The 21158-nt window shown below is 46.2% G+C and overlaps 1 protein-coding gene across 2 annotated transcripts in view; it reads left to right on the top strand.

Annotated features, from left to right (window-relative positions):
- Positions 1–21158, top strand: part of TBC1D5 (TBC1 domain family member 5) — a 407277-nt gene that overhangs the window by 351518 nt on the left and 34601 nt on the right. Inside the window, exons 18-20 of one of the 2 annotated variants that reach the window (XM_064166927.1) lie at positions 5679–5941; positions 10408–10485; positions 14477–14640. In XM_064166927.1, the coding sequence (XP_064022997.1) occupies positions 5679–5941; positions 10408–10485; positions 14477–14640 (505 nt within the window). The remainder of the gene's footprint in view (positions 1–5678; positions 5942–10407; positions 10486–14476; positions 14641–21158) is intronic. The other variant, XM_064166928.1, reaches the window with a different exon arrangement.

Here is a 21158-nt window from a genome sequence, read left to right on the forward strand (position 1 = left end):
TCTAACAAATCTCTGTGCTTCATTCCTCCCTTCTTTTAGACAGTGTGGAGTACCTATGTACCTGAAACTGTGTAAGTTGAATTGATATAAATCCAGATTGAGTCATTCCTAACAAATCTCTGTGCTGCCTCCCTCCCTTGTTTTAGAAACTATTTCTATCAAAGCTGCTAAAGTTCCTTGCCAAGGCCACGTTATCTGGTAGTCACAAGGCACCCATGCTGCAGCTGGGTGAACACAGTGTGGGTGCTGATGGCTGGTGGGTGGTGACTGGTGGTGGCTGTGGGGCACACCAGCACAAATCACACTATCTTGGCTGAACTGATGCTGTCACAGGTATTTTCTTGGACTTCACGTGGCTGTAACCATATAACTGTGCCTCCCAAGTCATAGGAGCTTGCTGGCTTTTAGACTTCTGCACATCTGCCATGTTCTGTTTAAATCAGTTAGATTAAAGTCTAGCTAAAATTAAAATGGACTGACTGCAAATTGCGTCTTCCTTGGTTTTTTAAACAGGCTTTAAAGAGAGAAGGGTGCCAGAAATGACAGCATTCCAATGTATTGCTTAATAGTTGTGTTTATTTGTTCTTTGGTCTCTTCCAACCTGGTTGATTCTATGATTCTGTGATTCTTTAAAATGATCCCAAGAATTGCCTGAAATTGAGAAACAGGTGATTTGAAAATTCCCAGTGAAACATTCCAATAATTCTGAAAACAAATTCCAAATTAGCCATAAAGCCCAGGCAGGAATGACACCTGTTGGAAACCTAAGTGCTAAGAAAACAAATATGCATTAAATCATAGAACCATAGAATCAACCAGCTTGGAAGAGACCTCCAAGAGCATCCAGCCCAACCTAGAACCCAGCCCTAGCCAATAAACCAGACCATGGCACTAAATGCCTCATCCAGTCTTTTCTTGGCCACCTCCAGGGACAATGACTCCACCACCTCCCTGGGCAGCCCATTCCAATAGCAAATCTATAAGTAGGAATATAAATGCATTGCATATATGTATACAGGATACACATCAAAGGAGAGAAGAAATTTATAGAGAACTCAGTGTACAGTGTTCACAGAATCAACCAGGTTGGAAGAGACCTCCAAGATCATCCAGGCCAACCTAGCACCCAGCCCTAGCCAGTCAACCAGACCATGGCACCAAGTGCCTCAGCCAGGCTTTGCTTCAACACCTCCAGGAATGGTGACTCCACCACCTCCCTGGGCAGCCCATTCCAATGCCAATCACTCTCTCTGCCAACAACTTCCTCCTAACAGCCAGCCTAGACCTCCCCCAGCACAACTTGAGACTGTGTCCCCTTCTTCTGTTGCTGGTTACCTAGCAGGAATAACTGGAATAAATTTGTCTCAACACAGGCACATTCAGAGTAGATCAGATGTAATAAATCAGTTTGAAGATTTGACTAGAGAGAGAATTGGAAGATGTAACATTAGGAAACATTTCTGCCATGAACAAAGAGATGGATAAGATCAACTACCAGGTCTTTTTCATCTTTCATTCATAGAATCCTAGAATCATAGAATAGTCAGGGTTGGGAGGGACCACAAGGATCAGCTAGTTCGAACCCCCTTGCCAGGAGCAGGGACACCCTACCCTAGAGCTGGCTGGCCACAGCCCTATCCAGCCTGGCCTTAAACACCTCCAGGGATGAGACCTCAACTGCCTCCCTGGGTAACCCATTCCAGGCTCTCACCACCCTCATGCTCAACAACTTCATCCTCACCTCCACTCTGAGTCTCCCCATCTCCAGCTTTGCTCCATTCCCCCCAGTCCTGTCACTCCCTGAAAGCCTAAAAAGTCCCTCCCCAGCTTTTTTGTAGTCCCCTTCAGATCCTGGGAGGCCACAAGAAGGTCACCTGGGAGCCTCCTCTTCTCCATTCCACAGACTCAAAATGATACATTTGAAGTGTCTTGGCAAATCTCTAATATGTTTTGCTTATTTTATCACATATGCAACTTTTTAACCCATCATGCTCAGATTTGCCTCTCGCAATGGCCTCTTGCTGAAGAGAGAAATGCCTTTGACTAAAACTTCCTTAAAACCTTCCCATCTTAGCAGAAAACTGCAGAGATTGAATCATCTTCCTACTGCTAGTTTAAAAATACACCATAGTCAAGGTCAATGATGCTTATTGTGATGAAACAATCATTTGCTTCTCAGATGGCATTCAAGTCTCTTTGATACTCATCTTTTTAAACTGATGCTTTACTTTTAAATGCATCTACTGATAACTACAACACAACCAATCAGCGGTTTTCATGTACTTATTGTGCATATCTGATGCATTTAGATGACTAAAATGTAAACATTGATCCATGGTTAATGACTGTAATCATCCTTTGCATTAATATATCAGGCATTTAAATGGTAAGGACTGGGTACATTGTTCTTAGTCTCCTGAAATTCTGTGCAGTTTAAACTCGCCTCCTCCAGAGTTCTAGCACCTCACTGTTGTTCATGTTATGATCATAGAATCATAGAATCAACCAGGTTGGAAGAGACCTCCAAGATCATCCAGTCCAACCTAGCACCAAGCCCTATCCAGTCAAATAGACCATGGCACTAAGTGCCTCATCCAGGCTTAATACTTTCAGGGACGGTGCCTCCACCACCTCCCTGGGCAGCCCATTCCAATGCCAATCACTCTCTCTGCCAACAACTTCCTCCTAACATCCAGCCCATACTTCCCCCAGCACAACTTGAGGCTGTATCCCCTTGTTCTATTGCTGGTTGCCTGGCAGAAGAGACCAACCCCACCTGGCTACAGCCTCCCTTCAGGTAGTTGTAGACAGCAATGAGCTCTGCCCTGAGCCTCCTCTTCTGCAGGCTGCACACCCCCAGCTCCCTCAGCCTCTCCTCATAGGGTTTGTGTTCCAGGCCACTCACCAGCACCCCCAGGTCCCTCTGCACAGGGCTGCTCTCCAGCAGATCACCTCCCAGCCTGAACTGGTGCCGTTTATGATTCCTCCCCAGATGCAGGACTCTGCACTTGTCCTTGTTGAACTTCATCTGATTGCTCTGTGCCCAGCCCTGAGGTACAGTCCAGTAAAAAACCCTCAGCAGCAGAAAGGTCTCTGCAATTGTGATACATTTCTGTGAAGCATTTCAAGCATTAATCATATAACTGGAAAAATACAGATAGGAATGGCTTTGCTGATGCTGGGTTTACATGAACTCTTCTAATGGGAATGTGAAGCTCCTTTGCCTCTTTAGTTTAGACAGATTAAATGGCAATTGCCTCATTTTTAATGTTGCATGTAACTGAAGCAAATTGAATGTCCAACCAGTTGCATGTAACTGAAGTGAATTAATAGAATCGTGGAATGGTCTAGGTTGGAAGGGACCTCAAGGATCATCCAGCTCCAACCCCCTGCCACAGGCAGGGACACTTCCCACTAGAACAGGTCACTCAAGGCCTCATCCAACCTGGCCTTGAACACCTCCAGGGAGGGAGCAGCCACAACCTCCCTGGGCAACCTGTGCCGGTGTCTCACCACCCTCACTGCAAAGAGCCCTTTCCTAACATCTAGTCTGACTCTCCCCTCTGCCACTTTAAACCCATTACCCCTCACCCTGACATTACAAGACCTTGTCAGTAGTCCCTCCCCAGCCTCCTTCAGATACTGGAAGGCCACTATAAGTTCTCCTTGAATCCTTCTGTTCTCCAGGCTGCAGAGCCTGTGCTCAGAGCAGAGCTGCTGCAGCCCTCTGAGCATCTTTGTGGCCTCCTCTGGACTGGCTCCAACACTTCCATGTCCTTCTTGCACTGGGGGCTCCAGAACTGCACGCAGGACTCCAGGTGGGGTCTGAGGAGAGCAGAGCCAAGGGACAGAATCCCCTCCCTTGCCCTGCTGCCCACACTGCTCTTGCTGCAGCCCAGCACAGGGTTGTGTCTGGGCTGCACTCACACTGCAGGCTCATGTTGAGCTTTTCCTCACCCCAGACCCCCAGGTCCTTTTCCTCAGGGCTGCTCTCAGCCATTCCCCACCCAGCCTGTACCTGGGATTTGCGCCGACCCAGGTGCAGGAGCTTACACTTGGCCTTGTTGAATGTCATGAGGTTGGCTTGGGCCAACAATAATGATCATGATATGTGCTATATCCTCAAATTGTTCTTCAGGCAACATTGCTTTAGAAATCAGGATTCCTGTTAAAAAGTGCTTGGCTTTAAAATTACTGGGGTGGGCCAAAGGTTAAGTGAGAGCAAGAGACACCTAGCTCTCTCTATCTAAAGATGTCTTGTTGAAAGACATCTTTAAGATGAGTTATTTAAAACATTTAAGAGAATTTAATCTAGCAGAAGCAGATATTAAAGCAGTCATTAAATAAGGAGTGCAATAAACTCAGTGTTACAAAGTTTTTGATGACTTAGAGCTTGTCTTGGTTTTTTGTCACTCTTTCATTTGCTTTGTTTGGAAAAAAAAATATGTTTTAAAAGCCTGCTTTGTGTGGTGTTTAGTCTGCATTTTTGGGGGAAGGGTTTGAAAGAACTCTCACCATATGCAGTCCCTGTGAATCCTGTGTGTATTGCACTGCGACTCCAGTAAAATGCTCTCTTGCTAATGTTCAACACACAGCAACCCCATGCAGAGATACAGGCTGGGGTCAGAGTGGCTGAGAGCAGCCAGACAGAGAGGGATCTGGGGGTGCTGATTGATACCTGCCTGAACATGAGCCAGCAGTGTGCCCAGGTGGCCAAGAGAGCCAGTGGCATCCTGGCCTGCATCAGCAATGGTGTGGCCAGCAGGAGCAGGGAGGTCATTCTGCCCCTGTACTCTGCACTGGTTAGACCACACCTTGAGTGCTGTGTTCAGTTCTGGGCCCCCCAGTTTAGGAGGGACATTGAGATGCTTGAGTGTGTCCAGAGAAGGGCGATGAGGCTGGGGAGAGGCCTTGAGCACAGCCCTACGAGGAGAGGCTGAGGGAGCTGGGATTGGTTAGCCTGGAGAAGAGGAGGCTCAGGGGAGACCTTATTGCTGTCTACAACTACCTGAGGGGTGGTTGTGGCCAGGAGGAGGTTGCTCTCTTCTCTCAGGTGGCCAGCACCAGAACGAGAGGACACAGCCTCAGGCTGCGCCAGGGGAAATTTCGGCTCGAGGTGAGGAGAAAGTTCTTCCCTGAGAGAGTCATTGGACACTGGAATGGGCTGCCCGGGGAGGTGGTGGAGTCGCCGTCCCTGGGGCACTTCAAGGCAAGGTTGGATGTGGCACTTGGTGCCATGGTCTAGCCTTGGGCACGGTGGTAAAGGGCTGGACTTGATGATCTGTGAGGTCTCTTCCAACCTTGGTGATACTGTGATACTGTGATACTGCTATGCCAGGGGAAATTTAGGCTGGAGGTGAGGAGAAAGTTCTTCCCTGAGAGAGTCATTGGACACTGGAATGGGCTGCCCGGGGAGGTGGTGGAGTCGCCGTCCCTGGGGCTGTTCAAGGCAGGACTGGACGTGGCACTTGGTGCCATGGTCTGGCCTTGAGCTCTGTGGTAAAGGGTTCTACTTGATGATCTGTGAGATCTCTTCCAACCTTGGTGATACTGTGATGCTGTGATACTGTGAAATGTTAGGTTTTTTCCTCCCCCCATTTTTGCAGAACTACTCCTACCTGTTCCTATCCAAACTGTTAACAAGGATGTGGTATTCTCCCTCTTCTTCTTTTTTTCAGTGCCAGTGCTAAGACTGCCCCACTGAACATCAACAAAGTCTCCAACAGCTTGCTGAATTTCGGCCGAAAGCTGATTGCCCCAGCTATGGCTTCAGGTGGGGCTGTGGCTGCTCCTGCCGGCGGGAGCAGCTTAACACCCCCTGCAGTGCCCAGCAGAAGCACAGTGGAAGTCTCCCAGCACCACCAGCACCATCACCACCAGCACCAGGCACAACAGCAGAGGATGATGAAGTCTGAAAGCATGCCAGTTCAGCTGGGCAAAGGTAATGGTGGGAAGTGAGGCCATGTTGTGACAGAGAGAAGTTTTGTCTTCTGCCTTAAGGACTGGAGGGAGTTCTTTTACTGGTTTTATAGGCAGGGCTTTGTTAAGCAGGACATGGGTGCTGAGTATAATGGCACATTGCAATGTAATGCAGAGTTTGATGGTACCTGAAGAATGTGACATTGCAATGTGACAATGTTTCCAGAGAAGGGCAATAAAGCTGGTGAGGGGCCTGGAACACAAGCCCTAGGAGGAGAGGCTGAGGCAGCTGGGGGTGTGCAGCCTGCAGAAGAGGAGAAAAAATAAAAGTAATCCCTATTTGCAGTGGCAGTGTAGTAGAGACAGGGTGAAAAGACCTTTTTGGAGCGTGATGCTGATACCTCTGTAAACACACCAGCACTCCCTGCATTGCATTTTAAAGATCAGACTACTTTATAGACTCACAGAGTCATTAAGGCTGGAAAAGACCTTTAAGATCAAGTCCAGCCACCACCCAGCTATCATGAAGGCTAAATTATATCCCAAAGCATCACACGCTTCTTGAACACCTCCAGGAAGGACAACTCCACCATCTCCCTGAGCAGCCTGTTCCAATGCCTCACCACTCTCTCAGTAAAGAAGTCTTTTTAATGCCAAATCTAAAGCTTGCCTGGCACAACTTAAACCCATTTCCTCTTGTCCTGTTGCTAGTTACTTGAGGTAAGAGACCAACACCAGCCTTACTGCAACCTCACTTGGTTGCAGAGACCAGTAAGATTTCCTCTTAGCTTTCTCCTCTCCAGACTAAACCTCAGCTCCCTCAGCTGCTCCTCACATGGCAAGCCCTCCAAACTCCTCACCAGCCTCATTGCTCTTCTTGGACACACTTCAGGACCTCAATGTCTTCCTTATACTGTGGCACACAGAATTGGACACAGTGCTCAAGCTGTAGCCTCGCCAGTGCTGAGTACACTACCCTGCTTTTCAGTTCTGTGCAGAAAGATAGTACCACCACCTCAAAAAAGAGCTGTGCATCATCTCCCATGAGGGAGGGCACTCCTCACAGCTCTGAGAAATTGCAGGTACTTTTTTTTTCCAGGTATTAAAATCTAGGACTTAGAATACCTCCATACCCTGAGCAGCTCTCCTTCCATTCTTGTTTGTGCTGAACTTTTTACATGCCTTTTTACCTTCTGCACCAGCAAGGCTTTTTCAGGCTTTGGATTCCACTCTAGCCTTTGAGTATCTAAAAGCTGTTTGACATGGGGTTTAATGATAAGGCTCTCAAGTTACTGTCTAGCTGGCATGAATTTAGAGTTTAAATGGATAGGTCTTTTGCACTTCCAGGTGGTGAAACACTCACAGGTGCTCAGCTGCAGACTGAGGTGCTGTAAATCTAACAGACATCAAGTTATAAAAGAAGTTTTCTGTTTTTCTTGTATTAAGTCTTTCAGATTTTGAATGCTTGGGTAGAGCAGATAGTTTAAATTACTCTGAAGTGGGTTGTAAGTTTGAAGAGATTAAATTAATTGCCTAATCTACTTTTTTATTAAGTGTGAAGGAGTCCTCGGTAAGAAAAGAACCTGCAGGACTGGGAAAATAATCCTGTCACAGCTTTAACAGCTCTGTATAGACCAAGTTAACCACTCACAAACTAGCAACAGTGACAGGTGTCCATTCATGCTGCCACCTCAAAGGGTAGCATGTGCTGTGCTCTTGGTGAGGGATGATTGGTTTATGTAATGGGTAGTAATCATTTCTTGTTCCAAAGTTTTGGTACTCACTGATTTTCTTGAGAAAAAACACATAAATTAGATAATGCAACTGGGAAAAACAGCAGAAGGATAATAGAAACAGCCTAAGTGCAAGCCTGTAATTCCAGATTCATCTTCAGTGTCACAAATCACAGTTGAACCAATTATCCAGAGACATAATTGGAAATGCAGCTCCTCCTAATGGCATATCTCATTCAGCCTGTGCTCAGCCTAGAAGAAGACTCAGTATCATTACTAATCACAGTATCACCAAGGTTGGAAGAGACCTCATAGATCATCAAGTCCAACCCTTTACCACAGAGCTCAAGGCCAGACCATGGCACCAAGTGCCACGTCCAATCCTGCCTTGAACAGCTCCAGGGACGGCGACTCCACCACCTCCCCGGGCAGCCCATTCCAGTGTCCAATGACTCTCTCAGGGAAGAACTTTCTCCTCACCTCCAGCCTAAATTTCCCCTGGCACAGCTTGAGGCTGTGTCCTCTCATTCTGGTGCTGGCCACCTGAGAGAAGAGAGCAACCTCCTCCTGGCCACAACCTCCCCTCAGGTAGTTGTAGACAGCAATAAGGTCTGCCCTGAGCCTCCTCTTCTCCAGGCTAACCAATCCCAGCTCCCTCAGCCTCTCCTCGTAGGGCTGTGCTCAAGGCCTCTCCCCAGCCTCGTTGCCCTTCTCTGGACACGCTCAAGCATCTCAATGTCCCTCCTAAACTGGGGGGCCCAGAACTGAACACAGGACTCAAGGTGTGGTCTAACCAGTGCAGAGTACAGGGGCAGAATGACCTCCCTGCTCCTGCTGACCACACCATTGCTGATGCAGGCCAGGATGCCACTGGCTCTCTTGGCCACCTGGGCACACTGCTGGCTCATGTTCAGGCAGGTATCAATCAGCACCCCCAGATCCCTCTCTGTTTGGCTGCTCTCAGCCACTCTGACCCCAGCCTGTATCTCTGCATGGGGTTGTTGTGGCCAAAGTGCAGCACCCTGCACTTGGAGCTATTGAACCCCATCCCCTTGGACTCTGCCCATCTGTCCAGGCAGTCAAGGTCCTGCTGCAGAGCCCTTCTGCCTTCCAACTCAGTCACATTTGCCCCCAGCTTGGTGTCATCTGCAAACTTGCTGATGACTGACTCCATGCCCTCATCCAGATCATCTATGAAGATGTTAAAGAGGATGGGGCCCAGCACTAATTACTTCTGCAAAGTAATCTACTAATAGAAAAGGAGCTTGAATATTCTGTTGATCCTACACAATGAATGAATTCATTGGAATAAAGATTGTATTCAAATATTGGGTTCACAGCTGAGTTTGTTTGGCTTGAAAGAAAAAAGTGTTGGATAATGAAAAAATAGCAAATTGTTGCCCTTTGTGTTCCACTGAATTCTTGAGTGTTCAGAAAGTCTTTGGTTACCAACCAGCAGCATGTTGACAGGAAAAAAAGTGTTTCTTTTCCACTTCTTCCACAGTAGTGCCAGATAGTTTTCCTTCTGGGTCCTTCCACACTGAAACCCAGAAGTCTTTTTCACTTGAATGCCTTTATCACAAGGACACATTAGACGACTGGTTTGAAGATGAAGCTCTGCCAAAACTGTTATCATTGTTTTAAAGAGTTTCCAGACTACTGCTTGTTTTTATGAGTTGATACTTCTGTGGTATTTGTTGTAACACAAACAGAATTTCCAGTCACCAAATACGCCCTAAAGAAATTATCTTCATGCTAAGAATAATTTATGAACTATGTCTAGAAAATTAGGATGTGAGGAGAAAGAAGTTGTCCTTATTGATAGCAGAACTGAATACAAATTAAAGGAATCAAACAACTAACAAATGTCTGGGGAGGGTGTTCAAAACCATATGAATGTAAAGATTTTGGGGCAGTTAGAAATAGTAAGAATATGATGCTGCTAAATTAGCAGAATGACACTGTCGGCGTAGAACACCAAAGCCAAAATGAGTTTGCTTGGTTTGGGTTTATATTTTCACACAGTATCACACAGTATCATCAGGGTTGGAAGAGACCTCACAGATCATCAAGTCCAACCCTTTACCACAGAGCTCAAGGCCAGACCATGGCACCAAGTGCCACGTCCAATCCTGCCTTGAACAGCTCCAGGGACGGCAACTCCACCACCTCCCCGGGCAGCCCATTCCAGTGTCCAATGACTCTCTCAGGGAAGAACTTTCTCCTCACCTCCAGCCTAAATCTCCCCTGGCGTAGCTTGAGGCTGTGTCCTCTTGTTCTGGTGCTGGCCACCTGAGAGAAGAAAGCAACCTCCTCCTGGCCACAACCACCCCTCAGGTAGTTGTAGACAGCAATAAGATCTCCCCTGAGCCTCCTCTTCTCCAGGCTAACCAATCCCAGCTCCCTCAGCCTCTCCTCATAGGGCTGTGCTCAAGGCCTCTCCCCAGCCTCGTTGCCCTTCTCTGGACACGCTCAAGCATCTCATCATCCCTTTTAAACTGGGGGGCCCAGAACTGAAGCTGGGGGGCCCAGAACTGGTAAGTCAGTCTCTTAAAACACTGTTTTTTCACACGTGTCTCAGTGCAGCATGCAGTGCTTTGATTATTAAACTCTCCTGTTTTCTTTTTGCATGCTCTCTAACTGCTCTCTTACAGCGTTGAGTTCAGAGCAGGGTCTTCCAGCTAACAACCCCCAGCTTGCAGCTCCTTTCTTCAGTGACCTGGGGAAGCCTTCTAACGCTGTGTTTGTTTCCCAGGCGAGGCAGGCACGGGCAGCGATGCTGGGCAGCAGCAGCAGCAGCAGCAGCAGCAGCAGCATCCCCCTGCCCTCCCAGGTATGGCTGCTGCGGGGGCGCCCGCACTTGCTGCTCCCGCAACACTGCCCTCCTGCTCCATCTGCCACCGTGCAGGTTTCCGTGCAGTGCCATCGTCCATCCACCGCGTGGCGCTGTTGGGCAGGGAGAGGGAAGCGGCTTCGCTGCATCGCTCCCCGACCGCGCTGCCTGCCGCCCGTCCCTTGCATTCGCTGTGCGCCAGCATCCCTCTTTGTTACAAGTGTGTGTTTGCCTTGTGCTTCGTGGTCCATCTCACACTTCTGCCGTATGGCTCAGATCGACTATCAGTGTCTCTTTCAGTTGCTTCCTTCCCTGTTGGCATATGTGAAGCAGGTAATTTAAGCTATACGTCTGCTGGGATGCACTCGACTAAAGAGGAGCTTCCCTGCCTTGGCCTGAAAGTAAGCATAGGAGTTTGTAGGATAAGATGGATTGGATACATTTTGTAAGCGCTGGAAGCCTTTGTTCCAGAGAAGAAAAAAGGGGAACTAACTGACCTGAAAAGTTTTGTGAAACTCCTATCATTCTTTTTGCACATTTTAAGACTCTACCTCCTGACTATGGCAAATAACAGAGTAATAGATGAGCATATCTAAGTGGCTTTGAATTATATATTGTGCCTTCTGTTCTTCTTGGTATCTTTGTCCTTGCTGTCCTTGTAAGTACAAATCCTATTCTTTTCCTCTCTAGGGGCCAAAGAAAATGAGCTATCAGTTTTGTATGCCTTCCTCTGATTTGTCATGTCTTTTAGCAGAGACCTCCTCCTCTGATTTGTCATGTCTTTTAGTAAAGACCTCCAAAACTCGTTATTATCTCCTCTACAACTTAACTCTAAATTAGTGAGACCTGATGTTTGCTTCTCTTTCTTCTCCACTCCTCTCATCATTTGTCTTTATTATACATCACATTAGATGTATGCCCTCCTCTGATTTTTCATGTCTTTTAGTAGAGACCTCCAAAATTCATTATTATCTCCACTACAACTTAACTCTAAATTAGTAAGACCTGATGTTTACTTTTCTTTCTTCTCTACTCCTCTGATCATTTGCCTTTATTATACATTTTTATTATAGATCACATTACATGTGTGCCCTCCTCTGATTTTTCATGTCATTTAGTAGAGACCTCCAAAATTCATTATCTCCACTACAACTTAACTCTGAATTAGTAAGACCTGATGTTTGCTTTTCTTTCTGCACCACTCCTCTCATCATTGTCTCTATTATAAATTTTTATTATAGATCACATCACATTTAAACTTCCCTTTTTTTCAAGACACTGCATGTCTCCACTCTCTGTCTTGCCATCAATACCAACAGTTTGAGTCTTTTTCCCACTATCACATCCCTCTATTTTCCAAACGGTTTTCAGTCAGCACATTTGTGACCCTGAGGTCAGCCTCAATGTTGTTAGCAACAGGCAAGTAATGAGCCAGTTAGAAAGCAGCATATGGAGATAACACTGCTCTTTTTGGCTTCAAAACTGGGTGTATTTTTAGTACATGCAATCCTGTGCATTGTTACTGTGAGCTATTTATGGACTTCAGTGTGCATATATATATAGACATCCTTTGCAGTAATAATGTCTTCTGACTACTGCTTACAACAGGGATACTTAGCTATGTACTCTGTGTGTCTCATAAGCCTTTATTTGATTTCCATACTTGGGATTACTTCAGGCTGTTTCCTGTAGGTTTCAGGACTCTCTGTTATATGCTTAGATGGTCAGAGATTAGATCTCAGTAATCTTCTTTTAAGGAGGCATAATGTGTTTATCTGGAGTTGTTAGAACAAGCAAAGACAACTGATAGTTTTGATTCAGTGATATTCCCAGATTGTTGATGAGGCTGCTAGAGAAGAGAGATTAATTCACAGGATCACAGAGGCTGGAAGGGACCCAAAGTGATCATCAAGTCCAACTCCCCTGCCAGAGCAGGACCACACAATATGGCACAGATCACAGAGGAATGCATCCAGACAGGCCTTGAAAGTCTCTAGAGAAGGAGACTCCACAACCTCTCTAGGGAGCCTGTGCCAGTGCTCTGGGACCTTTACAGTAGAGAAGTTCCCTCTTGTATTGAGCTGGAACCTCCTGTGCTGCAGCTCCACCCATTGCTCCTTGTCCTATCCTAGGGAGCAGTGAGCAGAGCCTGTCCCCCTCCTCCTGACCCCCAGCCCTCAGATAGTTATAAACATTTATTACATCCCCTCTCAGTCTTCTCTTCTCCAGACTAAACAGCCCCAGGTCCCTCAGCCTCTCCTCATCAGGCAGTGCTCCAGTCCCCTCATCATCCTCGTAGCCCTCTGCTGGACCCTCTCCAGCAGATCTCTGTCCCTCTTAAACTGGGGAGCCCCAAACTGAACACAGTACTCAAGATGAGGTCTCGCCAGGGCAGAGTAGAGGGGGAGGAGAACCTCCCTTGATCTGCTGGGCACACTCTTCCTAATACACCCCAGGATTCCATTGTCTCTCTAGGCCACAAGGGCACATTGCTGGCCCATGGACAACTTGTTATCCACCAGCACCTCCAGGTCCCTCTCCACAGGGCTGCTCTCCAGCAGATCACCTCCCAGCCTGTGCTGGTGCAGTTTGTTATTCCTCCCCAGATGCAGGACTCTGCACTTGTCCTTGTTGAACCTCATCTGGTTCCTCTGTGCCCAGCTCTCAGTCTGTCCAGGTCTCGCTGGATGGCAGCACAGCCTGCAGCTGTATCAGCCAAACCTCCCAGCTTGGTGTCATCAGCAAAGTTCATCAATTTATACATTTACATTCTGTATGGCATGTAAGAGTTCTGATGCTTTATGGTGAGGTTTTTTTGGTCTTTTTTTCCTGATAAATAATCAAAAAATTAGAAACTCTCTCAAATGATCTTCTTGTTACGATGAGTGTTCCACACTGCCTATTAAAAAGTATGCAGAATCAGTAAGACACATTGCAGAGAGGATACAAATGGAATCTTGTCTAATTCTTCCTGATCCTGAAATCTCTGCATTGATGCTCCAGTAATATTTCTGAAGTTACATGAGGGTTGTTAATGCCTCAGCAACTGATGCTCACATAATACATCTGAAAGACTTCAAAAACTTCAGGGTGACTTCAGTTGTACTTCTTAAAACACCTCTATTAAACATCTGGATTGGGAAAATGATAGGTGGCTCTTCTATTACGTTAGAGAAAACATGTGTGATTGGTGTGACTTGCCTTTCAGCTTTCTTATTGCAAGTTGTAAAACTCTTGGCTCCTCTAGACACTGGAAATGCCTGTTACAATCCAAGAACACTGCTTTATGGTTTGGAATACACTGTACTACCTGAAGGGAGGCTGTAGCCAAGTGGGGGTTGGTCTATTCTCCTAGGCAACCAGCAATAGAACAAGGGGACACAGTCTCAAGTTGTGCCAGGGAAAGTATAGGCTGGATGTTAGGAGGGAGTTGTTGTCAGAGAGAGTGATTGGCATTGGAATGGGCTGCCCAGGGAGGTGGTGGAATTGCTGTCCCTGGAGGTGTTGAAGCAAAGCCTGGCTGAGGCACTTAGTGCCATGTTCTAGTTGATTGGCCAGGGCTGAGTGCTAGGTTGGCCTGGATACTCTTGGAGGTCTCTTCCAACCTGGTTGATTCTAAGATTCTACAATTATGTCACACAGGGAAGAGAAGGTCCTCAGTATGTGGATATAATATGGTGTATATGCTGAGATTGTATTTATGTGTATAGATACATATCTGTATAGTCTATCATAATGTATACACACACACACACGCACCAGATTGTGTTTGTATATATCTATACATACACTAAAAGTTTGTATTTTCCCTCTCACAGAGTTTTGTGTCTGTCAGAAGAGTCCTTCAGTCTCACGGTGCATGCTGACAACATTTCATTCTGTGTTGAGCTGTCTGTGAATCTCAATTCCTCCTCAAGTCGAGGAGGAATTCACAGGGAGCAGAAACTGCCTGTGGATTAATTCTTCTCTTACTTTATCCCTTGCTTTACAGGCCAGAGTTCCAAACACATCAGTTCATCACCGAGCATCGAGAGCTTGTCTGGAGGGCGTGAATTTACAGGGTCTCCACCCCTGTCTGCATCAAAGAAGGATTCCTTCTTCAGTACAATCTCACGCTCCCGGTCCCAGAGCAAAACCATGAGCAGGAAGGAATCGGTAGGTCCTTTCCCATTTTCAGTTAGGTTTTATCTCATGCTGCATTGCTTGTTAGAGGCAATAATTTCTGAGGGTCATTAAGCACTTGCACTTGAAAATGTTTCCCTAAGCGCACCTAAATGGCGAAGGAACTGCATCCAGTTCTGGAGCCCAGATTACAAGTGGGATGTGGAGATGCTGGAGTGTGTCCAGAGAAGGGCCACTGGGATGCACAGCTCTGCTGTGAGCACAGACTGAATGAGTTGGAGCTGTTCACTCTGCAGAAGAGGCTCCCAGGTGACCTTCTTGTAGCCTTTTATGATCTGAGGGGAGCTACTAAAAAGCTGGGAGGGACTTTTTAGGCTGTCAGGGAGTGACAGGACTGGGGGGAATGGAGCAAAGCTGGAGGTGGGGAGAGTCAGAGTGGACATGAGGAGGAAGTTGTTGAGCCTGAGAGTGGTGAGAGCCTGGAATGGGTTGAGGCCCCATAGCTGCAGGTGTTTAAGGCCAGGTTGGATGAGGCTCTGGCCAGCCTGAATTTGTGTGAGGTCCCCCTGCCCATGGCAGGGGTGTTGGAACTAGCTTCTCCTTGTGGTCCCTTCCAACCCTGACTGATTCTAGGATTCTAAGTTACTTTAACATCTCTATTATTGCTTCCATCTCATAATCCTACCTGAAATGAACCTGTGAAAGGGCCTGTTGCCTCAGGAAGAGAAGTCCTGTCAGTTTATTTGCTACATTAGACTGTTGGTGCATCCCTGAAGCTAATAAACAGTTTGGTGGGAAGCCTGAATGCTTGGCAGATCCAAGCATGTCCATCTGTTATCCCTGAAATTCCTTAATACATCAGAGGTTTCCCAGTGTCTGTAGCATCTGTAGTCTTCAGTCACAGTTCTATTTCTTGCACAGTTCTGACCTTCCATTTGGCCACAAGAAGCTGTTATTTAAACAGATTGTTCTCATCCAAGAAGATCAGCTCTTCTCAGGGGCATGCTCCAAAGCAATTTCCATCCCACCAGAGATATTTTAGGAGCAGTGGACTGATAAAGCTTATATGCCATGGAGCAGGAGGATTCATCTTTATTTTCTATACACCTTTCTCATTGTCTTTCTCCCAGTTAGAAACCAGTTCTATAGTAGATAAAAAATGGGATTTTTTGGTAAGGTAAAGGCATTGTGGTTCTCTCCAATCCCATTTTCACAGATGTATGTTCATGTAACTCCTCACTGATTTCACTAAATAGGGACTCTAATGCCATTATTTCTATAGTCCATTCTTCAAGTGTTCAGAGCTAAGTATTATGCAGGAATTTTGTCTGAACAGCTCAGCATTTTGACCTTTCAACAGAGTAGTATTTATTAGTTACAACCTATTTTCAATATCAACAGAACAAGAGGACACAGTCTCAAGTTGTGCCAGGGGAGGTCTAGGCTGGGTGTTAGGAGGAAGTTCTTCACAGAGAGAGTGATTGGCATTGGAATGGGCTGCCCAGGGAGGTGGTGGAGTCACTGTCCCTTGAGGTCTTCAAGAAAAGCCTGGATGAGGCACTTAGTGCCATGGTCTGGTTGACTGGCTAGGGCTGGGTGCTAGGTTGGCCTGGATGATCTTGGAGGTCTCTTCCAACCTGGTTGATTCTGTGGTTCTGTGACATACTAAGCAGAGCAAACACTTTGCAAATAAGTCTTTGAGCTGTGTTATGTAATTTCTAAACCTAGCACTTTGTGATTGAACAGCTAGAAAATCTATTTCCTTATGTTCAGTTTTTGGTTGACCTTTAATATAGGAAAAGGAATTTGTAGCAGCTCCAAGAGGAAAAGGTTTGTTTAAATCTCTATTGCTTTTCTTTTCCTGTAAATTTCATGGTGCTTTGTCTTCCATGTAGAGAAGAAAACCCCCAAAAGTTCATCCAGAGGTCTCAAAGTAGTCACTTTAGAATTTTCCAGTCTTAGAGTTGCTTCATTTACAGCTTTTTTCTGGTGGCAAAGGAAGGCTCGAAAATAGAATATTGTGCTAGTTTGAGCCAAACCATCACTTATTTAATTCCCAGCTTTATTTTGTTTATAAAACTGAACTGGTTTTCAATTTTTCTCCAATGATTATACAGGTGATTTTGTTAAGTATTGGGGAAATGACCTTAGTTGGAACACAGCCATGCATCAATCCATTTATCAAAAAGATGGGTTTAAAATCAGTTACTCTTGCTGAGATGAAAGACAATCCGTTTCCCTTCATCTTTGTACTTGTAATTAATGCCCTTCCCAAGCAAAGCAGAAGTGGAATGTGTGCATAAAAATACATCCTTCAACTTGGAGTTTAGAAAAGTGATTTTCACAGACCAGAGGATGTTACTGTAGCATTGTCATGGCATGAACAGGAGCATCGTAATCATGGGGAGCACCTGGAGTACTGTGTCCAGTGCTGCTGGGCTGCCCTGCACAAGAGATACTTATGGTCATGCTGGAGAGAGTCCAGGAAAGGGCCACAAAGGCAATGAAGGGACTGTGGCACCTCACATATGAGGAAAGGCTGCGAGAGTTGGTACTGGTCAGCCTGGAGAAGAGAAGGCTCAGGGGAACCTTGCCAATGGGTATGAATACATGAAGGGAGCGTGCAAAGGGGACAGAGCTAGGGTCTTCTCAGGGATGCCTTGTGACAGGACTAGAGCCAATGGGTGCAGATGGAAGCACTGGAGGCTTTGGGCAGCATGAAACCTTTTTTCACTGTGGGAGTTCTTCACAGAGAGGGTGATTTGCCATTGGAATGGGCTGCCCAGGGAGGTGGTGGAGTTGCTGTCCCTGGAGGTGTTGAAGCAAAGCCTGGATGAGGCACTCAGTGCCATGGTCTGGTTGACTGGCTAGGGCTGGGTGCTAGGTTGGCCTGGATGATCTTGGAGGTCTCTTCCAACCTGGTTGATTCTATGATTCTATGAGTGACTGAGCACTAGCACAGTTTGCCCCAAGAAGTTACAGCAATTCCATCTTTGAAGGTACTCAGAAACCATCTGGACGTGGCCCTGAGCAGCTCTGCTTGAGCCTGGGGTTGGATAGGATAAGCTTTGGAGGTTACTCCCAACCTCTATCATTCCAGGCTTCTATGACAGGATAAACTGGAATGTGTCTTGTCTCCATTCATTCTTTTGTAAAGCCAGTCCAACAAGTTGGACCTTTTCTAGGAGAATTGTGATCAAAAATGCTGTTTAACTCAATCCATTTTCTCCTTGTGATAAAAAATGCTATTTAACTGATTCATTTTCTCCTTCTGATCAAAAATGCTGTTTAACTTGATTCATTTTCTCCAGGAATAGGCTGATTCCATTTCTCATATAGTGGACTTCTTGAAGCAGTAACATTTGCACTAGATTTAGTCTCTTAGATCTCTCAAATGCAAAGCTCCATGGAGAAACTTTCTTTTACTGCTACTGTCAGAAGCAGATGTCCTCTGTTTTATTTAGTTAAGGAAGTGAATCTACAGCCTCTGGGTTGAATGCACCATATTAGACCATATTTTGGCAATCCATGGCAGCCTGATGTTTGTCATGTTACCATTTAGTGATATTCAGTTGTATAGAAACATGAGCCCCACCAAATGTGTCTGAATGTTTGTTTTGTGTGCACAGTCAGGTGCTTCCCTGTCTCTTCATGCTTTCTGGCAGGAATAACCAGATGGTTTCTGAGTACCTTCAAAGATGGAATTGCTGTAACTTCTTGGGGCAAACTGTGCTAGTGCTCAGTCACTCATAGAATCATAGAATCACAGAATCAACCAGGTTGGAAGAGACCTCCAAGATCATCCAGGCCAACCTAGCACCCAGCCCTAGCCAATCAACCAGACCATGGCACTAAGTGCCTCAGCCAGGCTTTGCTTGAGCACCTCCAGGGACGGTGCCTCCACCACCTCCCTGGGCAGCCCATTCCAATGTCAATCACTCTCTCTGACAACAACTTCCTCCTAGCATCCAGCATAGACATCTCCTGGCACATCTTGAGTTTCTGGAGCTGTCTTCCCATAAACAAGAGCATTGTATTGTGAACTCCAGCACCCACTGTCACCTGGCTGAGGCAGTCTTGCTGAAATAAAGTCCAAGAAAATTCCCTCTCAAGCCTGACTCCTTCCCTGTCTAATTCTGCAGTTGGGAAATTGGGTGCATTTGTGGTGTGTTTATCACAGTATCACCAAGGTTGGAAGAGACCTCACAGATCATCAAGTCCAACCCTTTACCACAGAGCTCAAGGCCAGACCATGGCACCAAGTGCCACGTCCAATCCTGCCTTGAACAGCTCCAGGGACGGCGACTCCACCACCTCCCCGGGCAGCCCATTCCAGTGTCCAATGACTCTCTCAGGGAAGAACTTTCTCCTCACCTCAAGCCTAAATTTCCCCTGGCACAGCCTGAGGCTGTGTCCTCTTGTTCTGGTGCTGGCCACCTGAGAGAAGAGAGCAACCTCCTCCTGGCCACAACCTCACTCAGGTAGTTGTAGACAGCAATAAGGTCACCCCTGAGCCTCCTCTGCTCTCCCATTATGCTTCATTTACATCCCAGCAACTGTTAAAGACAATCTACCCCTCATTTTGGTAAACAGCAAAACTGTTTAGACATTGACAAATGCAGTTGTCCTGTCTCAGTTTCTGATGGAATATTGTCTAAATTGCTTTCCACCACAGAGGTGTGCCAGAGATGGAACTTTGAGCTGCAAAATATATTTAAAAAATTCATTTAAAAAATCAAACATACAGGAGAGAGATGGCTTTGACTGAGGAGAAGGTTTTGATTTAGAGGAACTCTGCAGCTTAATAAGTAAATTTCTACATGAAAGGTTTTGAGTTCCGAAAAATTTAATTATCCCTTTGGAAAATATGTTTGTTTAAAAATTCCCCAGAAGGAAACATATCTAAGGAAAATCTAGAGCCCAGCATCACAGGATCACAGGATATTAGAGGCTGGAAGGGACCCAAGGAGATCATCCAGTCAAACCCCCCTGCCAGAGCAGGACCACACAATCTAGCACAGATCACAGAGGAACACATCCAGACAGGCCTTGAAAGGCTCCAGAGAAGGAGACTCCACAACTTCTCTGGGGAGCCTGTGCCAGTGCTCTAGGACCCTTCCAGCCAAGAAGTTCCCCCTTGTGTTGAGCTGGAACCTCCTGTGCTGCAGCTTACACCCATTGCTCCTTGTCCTATCCCAGGGAGCAAGTGACTCCTGACCCCCAGCCCTCATAGACATTTATAGACATCTATTAAATCCCCTCTCAGTCTTCTCTCCTCCAGACTTCTCCAGTCCCAGGTCCCTCAGCCTCTCCTCCTAAGCCATGCCCTCCAGTCTCCTCATCATCCTCATAGCCTTCTGCTGGACCCTCTCCAGCAGATCCCTGTCCCTCTTAAACTGGAGAGCCCAAAACTGAACACAGTATTCACCCTTGGGTGCATCCCATCAGGGCCCATGGACTTGTGAATGTTCAAGTTGCACAACTGATCCCTAACCCAGTCTGTACAGATCAGTGGGGAGCATTCTCTCCTCCAGGCTTCCTCTCCTTCATCCAGGGCTGGGAGTACACAGGGGAGTTCAGCCGTAGGTGTAAAGACTGAAACAAAGAAGGCATTCAGCAACTCTGTCTTCTCTGCATCCTCAGTTACCAAGGCTGCCTTCTCATTTCAGCAGTGCCCCCACAACTTCCCTGTTCTTCCTTTTTTCTGCTGATAGATTTGAAGAAGCCTTTCTTGTTCTCTTTGACTTCCTTTGCCAGTAGTTTTGCCAGAGCAGTTTATTTTCTTTACTAAAAAGAATTTACAAACCTGGTCAATCAGAATCCTCATTTCTTAGCAAAAAAAAAAGGTTCTGAACAGAAGTGTCATGCATCATGCTGGGTCTGATTGCACAGACTTTGTAATTAAATCAAACTTGACAGCATCTGCTCTGGTCCCCACAAGCAGGTAGAAACAACTGTTACTGTCTGTGATTTGTATGGCTATTCTGACTGCTTTGAAGTTAGTTATGAGTACCCCTACAGGTTTGAAAATTAATGCCTGCCATTATTTTCAATTAAATAGGTGTCTGCCCTGCTGATTTAGGAACCTAATCTAAAGCATATAAGCTTGGCAGTTTTGCTCAAGAAAAAGTGGCATGCAAAAATAACAGAGATACTGAAATGCTGAAGTATTAGACAGCCACACACAAAAGCATGTGTGCAGGAATTCCTTTGAAGAAGAGTGTGCCTTTTCATGGAAAAGAATCATAGAATCAGCCAGGTTGGAAGAGACCTCCAAGATCATCCAGTCCAACCTAGCACCCAGCCCTAGCCAGTCAACCAGACCATGGCACTAAGTGCCTCATCCAGGCTTTGCTTGAACACTTCCAGGGATGGTGACTCCACCACCTCCCTGGGCAGCCCATTCCAATGCCAATCACTCTCTCTGTGAAGAACTTCCTCCTAACATCCAGCCTATACTTCCCCCAGCACAACTTGAGACTGTGTCCCCTTGTTCTATTATAAATAACTACTGATCATAAATAACTATTTTATACCTCTCTGTCCTCATA

This window comes from Pogoniulus pusillus, chromosome 28 (assembly GCF_015220805.1).
Source record: "Pogoniulus pusillus isolate bPogPus1 chromosome 28, bPogPus1.pri, whole genome shotgun sequence".
Taxonomy (NCBI): Eukaryota; Metazoa; Chordata; class Aves; order Piciformes; family Lybiidae; genus Pogoniulus; species Pogoniulus pusillus.